The sequence below is a fragment of the Mytilus californianus genome, unplaced genomic scaffold (assembly GCF_021869535.1).
Source record: "Mytilus californianus isolate M0D057914Y unplaced genomic scaffold, xbMytCali1.0.p SCAF_2, whole genome shotgun sequence".
NCBI classification, from domain to species: Eukaryota; Metazoa; Mollusca; class Bivalvia; order Mytilida; family Mytilidae; genus Mytilus; species Mytilus californianus.
In genome coordinates this window covers 75,466,126-75,477,678 of record NW_026262668.1, presented here as the reverse complement: position 1 = coordinate 75,477,678, position 11,553 = coordinate 75,466,126, and the positions used below count along the sequence as shown (strand labels likewise).

The following is an 11,553-nucleotide window of genomic DNA, read 5'->3' as shown; positions in this document are numbered from 1 at the left end:
TTGATCAGACACAGAAGTCTTTGTATGCTCTATACCGAAAAATAAAAAAATATATGTATTCCTGTCGATTTGCAGCTTAAACTTTTTAACTCATTGGTTAGTCCTGTTTTATTATATGCTTCAGAGGTATGGGGATTTGAAAGTAAAGATTGAGAAAATACACCTTCAATTTTGCAAAAATATTTTGAAATTAAGAAGCAGTACACCAAATTATATGGTGTATGGGGAACTCGGAAGATTCCCTTTGGAAACTATTGTTAAACGTAAAATGGTGATGTTTTGGAATAGTTTATTATTGGAGAATAACAAGTTATCTTCCATTATGTATAAATTGTTTACATTTTGTCATGTAGAACTTTACAAAAACTTAGCAATATTTTTAAAAACACTTACACGATACTTATGATTTATATTTGTCTTTTTTGAGTTGAATGTTATGGTAATTTGTAAATTGACATTTTGCTGTATTTTACCATGCATGCATGCATTATTATGTGTAGTGTAAATGTATTGAGTATAAAAATGTGTATACGTGTATATATGATGTCCTCTTGTACACCTATGTGTCTGAGGTTTAATAATAAAGTATTGTCTATTGTCTATTGATGAAAGGGGGGCCGCTCCTGTCATACTTCAGTGATTCCCTATATAACCAATTTTCCCACAATAGGTTATGTAACCGTAGACACAAATATTATTGTTACATTCGTAATTAATCGGTTCCTTACCCAACCCTTCATTCCGGCAATTAGTCTCCAATGTAACAATAATTATTTTATTATTGTTACATTTCCATGTAACCGTAGCCAGTGCCTTTTTATATTGGTCAGGACATTAGTCACAGCAAAGTTAATGTTGGTCAGGTCAAGTTTTTTAACCTTAAAATATTTTTGTTTCAATTTTTTTTTCAAATAATAATTAAATAAATGTTATTAACTTGCTTGATTTCAAATTTGAAGTCAATCCTGTTAAAAATAAAAAAAGTATTTAGCATTTTCATGTCGATCAGGACATCATTAGTTAACAACAGTCAAAATTGGTCAGGTCAAGATTTCTATCTCTTAAAAATAGTTTTTGTTAATTTTTTTCTTGTCTTTATTTCAGAAATGTTGTCATCTTGCTTGGTTCCAAATTTAAAGTCAGTCCTTTCAATAATAAAAAAGTATTTAGCATTTTCATATCTGTCAGGACAGTGTCTAAGTTGGTCAGGTCAAGTTTTCTAATTCTTACAAATATATTTTTTGAATTTTTTACTTGTATTTATTTCAGAAATGTTGTCATCTTGCTTGGTTCAAAATTTCAAGTCAATCCTTTCAATAACAAAAAATTATTTAGCATTTTCATATCGGTCAGGACATTGTCAGGACATTAGTGTAACCCACAGTGTTGTGGTATTAGGATATAACAAAATATTTCCCTCCAAAAATAGAACTCCACGTGGTGCTGAAGAAAGAATGGCAACGACAGGACAACTTGGTAAAATATTTAAATATGAGTGAAAGTAGGACATACCATACACATATTCCGTTCAAATACAAACCGTATAAAAATATTGTTTTACATATTTACAATTTTCTAAAGTGTTTAGACAAAAAACAAGTCTCATAAACCCACAACTAGCCGATTTCAATATTGATACCTTTTCTACAGACACAGTCCACATGAACCCCAAGTGAAAAAAGATACATCGGAAATGTACTTGAGTACAGACATACCTGTGCAGCTGTAAGAAATTTAAGGCCCAGCAGCACCTACATATATGCATTTTTTTATTTTAGAAATAATTGGTTTTTTTCGGAAGATTCATGTTGTTTCATCACTGCAGAGCCAGAAGATGGTAAAATGACACCTGAATTTTATTTGATACAGTCCTCTCAAGTCACACAGTTTTAATCACATAAAGTTGTGCAGATATTCCATATTATATATATAGATTCTTACATTGGTACCAGTGCCAGTGGATAAATCAGATAGTTAAATTATCGAATTTTAAAGTCTGAGCCTTGGCAAGGACTTTAAAATTGACAATTTAGCAATTGAGATTGAATAAATTCAATAATCCACAAATAACTAGGTAAGAATCTGTTTCTCTAATGATTATCATATAGATTTTCATTTTTGAAATCTAATAAGATGGTCCCCCTACATTCGTAATTAATCGAATTGCTGCATACTTAGACAGACAAAGATACTGTTTTTCGTTTCTTTGGATCTTTTGTGATTCTCGTATTTTCTTTCAGTGATACAATGGTACTGGTAGGGTTTCTTGTGTCTGTTGGTACATGTTGACTTTCAGTGCATTCTGGTGCCGGTTGAATTTCAACTTCAGGGCTTTGCTCATGGTGATGATTTTCATGTGTCTAACTACAATTTGATGAAGCAGTAGACTTATCTAACCAACTTGTCAACAAAGTTGAGCCAGTAAGGCGACGTTTCTTTGATGGTTGCTTGGACATGGTTGTTAAAATGATGATTGTTCTTCGAATTTTGCTGATAGAATGGCATCAACAGCAAGTTGTTAAATAAAACTTTGAGTATCATCATTGCTTCACAGAGATTTTACAGGAAACAATAAAAAAAAGTTTACTTGCATTAATTACAGAAGTCGTCAATGAAGAATACCTGACATACAGACATACGGATGACATATTTGGCAGTTACCTGTTTGGAAGCTTAGAGCTGACATTTTATTTCATGACAATTAACTATTTTTTATAAATACATCCCTGTCTGATTTATTTATTACGCTTCATAATTGTGCAAATCCTATCTTGTCCAAGTGAAAGAAATTTCATAAGACACGTCTTTTTCTCGGCCGGGTGGCGGTGATGTGTATTCTTTGATATAATCAATCAGCGACTAATCTAAAAATAACTGATTGTTGTGACCAATCAAAAAATAAATCATCGATGTGAATATAGCTGAGGAAATAATTGCTAAACTTTATTAAAAAAAAATGTTTTGTCCATTCTCGGTGAAATTACGTTAGTTTTATTTTACAATACCAGAAACTATACCAAATTTTAAATATCTACTTTTTAAAGATCACAGTAAAATAACGATGTCAAACACCCGTTTTAAAGGTGAAATTTATACTGGAAAAGGTTAAACTTTTTATTTAGCACTGAAAGATATGCATTGGAGATTAATCTGACTATCTATTTATCAGCTAACTGGCAACTTCTATTATGTAACGAGGTCTCGATGTATAACCAACTAATCAAGAAGATTGTAAAATCCCGGCACGTGCGACGTGATGCATCCAATTATCAGTCGGATGAGTTTAAAACACCTGTGGAGTATTGTCACTTGTCACTTCACTTTCAAAATATCGATAATAAATATTTTACAGTTATAATTTTCACACGTAGCGGGATGCATTGCGGCAATGATGAAAGCATGGTGGTCAAAATTTATGCATAGCGGTACCGCAATGCTTGAAGAGCCTAGGGAAAACACTGCATTTCAATTCAACCAGTGAGCTGATAAAGGTTATGACTCTTAAACTCATCCAATCATCTTCTGAGGTCATCGGCAACCACAGGTTTATTAAATTTTTTTATACAATGGGTTCAGAGAGGGTTAAATTGTCAAAGAATTAACAGAAATTTATATACCTGAAAAAAAGGGGCATCAGAGTTTTTACCCAACTTAGTTTATTTTTACACCTGCAGGAACAATAAAAGGCCCATCAAAATCATGAAATAACATTCTGCAACATAAAATGAATTAAACTTTTATATATCTAGGCGCTTCTAAGCTTTTTGAACATTTCCAGTTCTACAGGTTTGTCTGTATTCAGAGTATATTAAGTGGTGTAAGAACAGCCATTTTTGTCAAATAGTTTAGATGAAGCCTATTAAATTGTCATTTATGGGCTATCCTAGGTAAAATGTATGGAAATCTTTAATTTTTAGATCTAAATTATAGATAACCTTTGCTAAAAAGTTATTTCATAAACTAAATCGTCTCTACTGTCGGTATTTTAGCAATCTGCTGCTGGGTGTCAGCACAGGTAAACATGATTAGCGAGCATTTACCTAATATCCCTGGGGGCATTAAACAATAACTTGTAGGGCCCTGAGTATTATCCTACAATACAGAGTGGCAGTTTTATCACAGGAAAAGAATTGCCATCACGATTTTGTAACTTGTAAAGTAAAAATGGAATATCTGACTAAAGGGCGTTGATAATTGTGTCTGATGTTCTTTAATTTTCATTTAAATTAAATAATTCTTGGCCCACATCCTAAAATACATTGTGGTCAAGGAACTTATAGAATCTGTCATGACTGGTTATTATGACTGTTTCTGGATGTTTAATTAAATAAAATTATGCATTGTAATATAAAAATAAGAAGATATGGTATGGTTGCCAATGAGACAACTTTCAACCATAGACTAAAGGACATTAAAGTCAATGTTGTAACCAGAACACAAGATAAACTTTCCAGTCTCATTTTCTTTTTTACAATCTGTACAGAACACATTGAATTCATTGATCTAATAATTTTGGAAAAATTTTCATATTAAAGTAATCATGGTACATGTATATTGTTAACATGGTTAGGACATTCTGTCTATTGTTGCACGCCATTTGTTGACCTCTTGATGTCTTTTAGTTTTTGTATCTTTAGGTTGCTTTCTCATTGATGTTAACCCCTTCTTCTTTAATTCAAATAAACATCTAACTGTATCTAGCATGCATTCATCTGTTGTAAAATACAGTTGGCAGGAGTGACCATTAAAATAAGGTTCATCTACATGTGGTATTCAATAAACCTTTACTTATTGCATAATAAAAATTAATATTGCAGCTTTGTTGAGTGTGTCAGATAAAACAGGCTTGGTAGATTTTGCAAAGAAGCTATCTTCCCTTGGATTAGAACTGATTGCCTCTGGTGGAACTTCTAAGGCTATAAGAGATGCTGGAATTCCAATTAAGTAAGTATTGTACCTGTGTCAAGACTCTTTTGCAGAGGTTGCTGATCTGTAGTGATGTTCCAGGATGATTCTACTATGCCATATGGCAGTTTAGCTTAGTCAAGTGTCATAAAAACAAAAATGCGCGATCCCGTATTAAGCAGCCAAAATCAAAATTAAAACATGTTTAAATATTCTAATATACTTTTATATGTCCAATATGAAAAATGAGGAGATGTGGTATGATTGCCAATGAGACAACTATCCACCAGAGTTAAAATCAATTATAGGCCACTGTAGGGCCTTCAACAATGAGAAAAACCCATACCATATAGTCCGCTATAAAAGGCCATGACATGAAAAATGTGAATCAATTCAAACGAGATAACTAATGGCCTAATTTATAACAAAACAAATATGAGAGACATGAACCAACTTTAACCACTGTACAACAGGCTCCTAAATGGGGGAGGGTAAAACATGTTTCATTTTTTTTATGTTAATTTTTATCATTCAACATTTTCCAGGGATGTATCAGAAATTACAGGAGCTCCAGAAATGTTAGGTGGACGTGTCAAAACTCTACATCCAGCTGTACATGCAGGTAAGTAGATACAAAGGTTATCAGAATTCAATAATTATTAATTTATTTTTTAATTATTATCTCATTTACCATGTTTACAAAAACATACTTATACTCAAAATTTAGAGTTATTGTTTACAAGATTTTTGAGTCAGATGAGTAATATGTATACTCCCTTAGAGTCTTGTTTGACTCTGTGACAGCTTAGGTTTGACTGCATGTATCACCTTTCAATGAATGTTTTAAAGGGGCACTAGCTACGAGATATAGAAAAAAATAAAATATGTGATTTTTTTTTTTTTGTTCAATCATTCATGAAAGTGAAATAGTGAAATAAAAATTCGCTTTTAGCAGCCAGTTTGGTTCAGTTTTGTCAAAATAAGCAAAGAAACATTGCTAGTGAATTATTCACTTGCAAGTGAATAATCCGACCTCATTGAATCCGTATTCATGTGAACTTCAATTGAACCTCTTAGCTAGAGATGGGTTACGCATGAACTAGGCGTGTTCAGCTAGTAAAAGGAAAAGAATGTCAACATTGAAAGTGAAACAAGGATAAACCATTTGATTGACTGATTTGACCTACAAAAACTCATTCTTATACAGGTAAAAATGATAATTAACATATTGTTTTAACCTATAATATGAACTCAAACAGACCTAGAAAAATCCAATTGCATGAGTTCGCTATCTATTTATATCTATGTTTACGTTTACAATGGGTTATATAACCGTCAGTAGTCTTCGGAAGGTCACCTCGATGGTTAATTAGATGGAGTCTTGGACTAAAATACACACAAAATGCTGACACATAATTTCGAGTTAATGCATCGTAAATTGTTTATTTTAGCCTTTTTTTATTTGAATATACATTTTAGTATGTTATAAGTCGAATGTGAGAATTTGAGTGAAATCGGTGAACATGATTTTGACAGCTAGTGCCCCTTTAACTATATTTACCAACAGAATTTTTTCAATTCGCAGAAATGAGATGAAATTAAGACTTCATTGGATAGCAGAAAAGTGGAATCTCAAAGCTCGGTAATACCCCAAATATATAATTGACAGTGGATTTGCACTTTTTCTTTCTAAATGACTCTAAACACTTAAATTTTTGTTTATTGCCGTTTCCTATTCTTACAGGAATATTGTCAAGAATAACAGATTCAGATCAGGAGGATATGAAGAAACAGAATTTTAAAATGATCAGGTAATGGCTATTATGTATTATTCTGATTGAAGGCTATGAAGAAACAGAATTATAAAATGATCAGGTAATGGCTATTATGTATAATCTGATTGAAGGATATGAAGAAACAGAATTATAAAATGATCAGGTAATGGCTACTATGTATTATTCTGATTGAAGGCTATAAAGTACTTAATTTCTTGGATAGTATGGCTGAAGGCTATTGAAGAATTTCTCTTTGTGTTATAATCTTGCTAATGGCTAAAATTATAAATTTGCTTGGAAAGACACATAGTAATGGGGTGATTTTCAACACTACTAGAAGTTGTGTCCTATACAAAGAAATCACTACATTGAAAGCCATTGTTGAAATAAGCCACCCCTCTAAATATCATGATTATTATACCCCACGTAACACAGTTGTGTAGGGTATAATGTTTTTTACCCATCCGTCTGTCTGTCAGTCCATTAGTCCTGTTATTGTCATCGCAACTCCTCTGAAACCACACAACAGAATTTCATGAAACTTTGTAGATAATAAGGACACATTATGTAGATGTGTATATCGACAGAAAATTATGATTCAATTTTTAAAGGCAGTGCTTTAATGCCTTTCTAGTTGCCGTGTTAATCTTTCTTTACGCGATATCCAACTTATCTACGTGGGGGGTCATTAGGCTCCAAGTAGATCCGGAAAATGTTGATTCTCTCCTCTTCTTATTGTGATATAAAATGTTTTTTGTTTCATTTCATTTACATTGGGGAATAGAGAAACGATCATTGTGTTTTGTTAGTTTTAAAAACTTTTGATATATTTGTATTTTACATTATAAGCAGTCAACCGATTGACAAACTAGAATTATTTGAATTCCGTGTGTAAAGAGGTCGGGTTCTAATAAATTCTATGAATGGAACTGAAACAAAACTTTCATCTGAAATATCATTTACTTGTTTTATGTTGTGTAATTTTAGAACTTGTATTGTGCCAAAGGATGCATAAATAAAAGTGACGCAATGAAGTTTGTTCTGATATATATATATATAAATATTAGTTACAATAACATGCACATGTAAATTGTAATGCATAAAAAAATAAGGAGATGTGGTATGATATTCAGTGAGTTTATCGAACCAAAGTGCATAAGAAATGGGTTAAGCAGTTACAGGTGTTACTGTCACCGTACAATCTCCAACAAATAGAAAAACTTGTACCGTGTAAAAAATTTCAGAGATCTTACAACTAAGTTTGACTTTGGTGAATTGTTTATATCTGTTGATGTAAATATAAAAAAGAAGATGTGGTATGATTGCCAATGAGACAACTCTCCACAAGAGACCAAATGACACAGAAATTAACAGCTATAGGTCACAGTACGTCCTTCAACAATGAGCAAAGCACATACCGCACAGTGAGCTATAAAAGGCCCCGAAATGACAATGTAAAACAATTCAAACAAGAAAACTAACGGCCTAATTTATGTACAAAAAATGAACGAAAAACAAATATGCAACACATAAACAAATGACAACCACTGAATTACAGGCTCCTGACTTGGGACAGGCACATACATGTACATACAGAATGTGGCGGGGTTAAACATGTTAGCGGGATCCCAACCCACCCCCTAACATGGGACAGTGGTGTAACAGTACAATATAAGAACGAACTATAAAAATCAGTTGAAAGAGGCTTAACTCATCAGATGGATAAATACAAATACAAGTGGACGTGGCCGGGTAGTTGTACATCCAAACAACTAAAAGACACTAAGTACAGATCTGAGAGTACTCGCATTTACTGACAGCTAGTTCAAAGCCACTAACAACTGATAAAAAAATCTTGCATCTAAGACTAAATTATCAATCCGTAAGCTCCCTTTAGAATTTTATAAATTTTAGATTTTACATTTCTGAGTTGTGGGGTTTTATTCATTAAAAAAGGGGGGATTTTCCAGTTTTTGGACAACAACTCAAAAATGCTTTAAGCAGTTCGCATGAAACTTTGGTGAATTATTTATAGCTATTGATGTAATCTCCCTATTGATTTTCATAAATTTCAAATATGACATTGAGAAGAAATTGAACTTTATTTGTTTATAGTCTGGCAACAGATTTATTAAGTATTGCGCAACAACACAGTGTATTGCACAACAGCAAGAAATCTTTAATTGAATATAAATTCAATTCATATACCGTTAAATTCGTTAAATAAGCCGCAGGTTTTTTTCTCTGTCATTGTCCCTGCGTGTTATACTCAGGTGCGCTTTGTGTATGTATTTTTTTCAGTTTCAGGGCAAGCGTGAAAAAAAAATATGTATCTGGATTTTTTTTTTATGGAAACCGTCAGATTGTCAAGTGCTTGCAGTGACTTGATAAATTGTTCATGTGGCATATTTTGTTATGAATAAAAATATATATACTTTATCATTTGTTCTTTATTTCATTGTTGGCTTACGAAGTTGATAACCATGTGTTTATTACATAAACAAAGAAAGATAACCGTGTTTGAAAGAGGTACCATACAGGATATTAATTGTGTATTTACAATAAATATGTAATTGTTTGTTGTTATAATGTGTTTTTAAATAAAATCTTCTTTAGAAATAATAAAGGTAGTGATTGTGTTTCTTTCCAATATTTCAAGTCTCTTTTAATGACGATGGTGATAACCATGTACTGAAATGAACCCTTTAAAGTGTTTCATAAACAAAGAAAGATAAGCGTGTTTGAAAAGAGATACCATACAGGTTATACTATTGAGGATTAATGCTTATTGTTTTATTGTTTCAAAATGAAATATCTTTATGAAATATTGTAGCCACATATTGGTGTAAGAAATAAAAAAAATGAATATTAATTTTCATAATTCAATATGCTAAGACATTTATATATTGCCGTCTTATTTGAATTCCCCTTTCCGTGGCCCATCTCACTTTCAGTTAAAAATAGACAATGACTTGCAGAAACTGAATGGTTTTGTTGTAGTTTTCAACCAAGTTTAAATAGAAAAATGTTTGTTACTTATAAAACTTAAATTTTTATTTTATAAACAACAATAAAATTCTTTAGATTTAATTTAATAATTTTTTTTCCTGACTTATGGGTGAACAGTTTTCACACGTGGGTACAGGTAATTAAGTAGGTCATAATCAAGGTAAACAATGGCAGTTTTATGGCTTGGGTAACTTTTAATGAATACCTTTTCAAGATTAATTAAAATCCTTGATTCCAATTCAAACAATAAATGAGCAATCAACACCGAACTAATTTTAATCAAAACAACAAGGTTCAATGGACACCCAAGCTGTCAACACATGGCCATTGTTGACAAAAAACAACTAATGAATCTGGCATGATTAAAACAATAAGAAAATTATAATAATTTTATTAACATTTATTTATTTTAATATGAAACAAATAAATATATACAAAATGTCTTTCAACTTTCTCAACAATCTGAAAATAAAAATGAAACATGTTACGGAGTGAGTTACAAGAAGGAGTGAACATTCATTACGCTAAGGTCAGTAGAATGCATGTACGTTTTCTTCAGGGTGCGCTTTATATGCAGGTGCGTTTTATGTAAGGAAAAAAACAATCCTCACCCCCAAAAACGGCCGTGCGCCTTATTTAGGGGTGCGCTTTTTAATCCGGAAAATACGGTAACCGATTTCAAGTTCTTTGACTACATTTATTCAGAAACTAGAATATGTCAAATATTTAATTACAATCCAAATTCAGACCTGTATCAAGCTTGAATATTGTGTCCATTTTTGCCTCAACTGTTCAGGGTTGGACCTCTGCAGGTGTATCCAGCTGCGCTCAGCGAATCAGTTTATTTCTTAATTAAGAACTCCTTTTTGTTGAGCCTGCGACTTTTGTTGTAGAAAGCTCGACATAGGGATAGTGATCTGGTGGCGGCGTTAGCTAACTTCTTAAAAGCTTTATATTTTAGAAGGTGGAAGGTCTGGATGCCTCATACTTTGTATATGGATGCCTCATGTTACGAAGTTTCCGTCAGTCACATGTCCAATGGCCTTGACCTCATTTTCATGGTTCAGTGACTACTTGAAAAAAAAGTTAACATTTTTTGTAATGTTAAATTCTCTCTTACTATAAGTAATAGGATAACTATATTTGGTATGTGCGTACCTTGCAAGGTCCTCATGCCCGTCAGACAGTTTTCACTTGACCTCGACCTCATTTCATGGATCAGTGAACAAGTTTAAGTTTTGGTGGTCAAGTCCATATCTCAGATACTATAAGCACTAGGTCTAGTATATTCGGTGTATGGAAGGACTGTCCAACTGGCAGGTGTTATCTGACCTTGACCTCATTTTCATGGTTCAGTGGTTATAGTTAAGTTTTTGTGTTTTGGTCTGTTTTTCTTATACTGTATGCAATAGGTCTACTATATTTGGTGTATGGAATGATTGTAAGGTGTACATGTCTAGCTGGCAGGTGTCATCTGACCTTGACCTCATTTTCATGGTTCAGTGGTCAAAGTTAAGTTTTTGAGTTTTGGTCTTTTTTCTAATACAATATGCAATAGTTCAACTATATTTGGTGTATGGAAATATTTTATGATCTATTTGTCAGTCACACAGGTTTTTTTTTTTACCTTGACCTCATTTTCAAGGTTCATTGCTCAGTTTTAAGTTTTTTTGTTTTTGTCTGTTTTTCTTAAACTATAAGCAATAAGTCAACTATATTTGTTGTATGGAAGAATTGTTAGCTGTACATGCCTGCCTAGCATGGTTCATCTGACCTTGACCTCATTTTCTTGGTTCATTGGTCAATATTTAGTTTACTTGGTTAATGTTAAGTTTATGTGACAGTTGTAATAAAGCTTTATATT

General features: G+C 32.4%; 1 protein-coding gene across 3 annotated transcripts in view; it reads left to right on the top strand.

The window, feature by feature from the left end:
- The first annotated feature begins 1,397 nt into the window (after positions 1–1,397).
- The window catches only part of LOC127728203 (bifunctional purine biosynthesis protein ATIC-like), a 54,293-nt gene continuing 44,137 nt past the window's right edge, over positions 1,398–11,553 (top strand). The window contains exons 1-4 of one of the 3 annotated variants that reach the window (XM_052235428.1): positions 1,398–1,476; positions 4,818–4,944; positions 5,451–5,527; positions 6,650–6,716. In XM_052235428.1, coding sequence (XP_052091388.1) covers positions 1,455–1,476; positions 4,818–4,944; positions 5,451–5,527; positions 6,650–6,716 — 293 coding nt within the window. In that variant the 5' untranslated portion in view covers positions 1,398–1,454. Of the gene's footprint in view, positions 1,477–4,817; positions 4,945–5,450; positions 5,528–6,649; positions 6,717–6,756; positions 6,781–6,815; positions 6,844–11,553 lie in introns of those variants that run through there. The other 2 variants (XM_052235430.1, XM_052235429.1) reach the window with 2 other exon arrangements.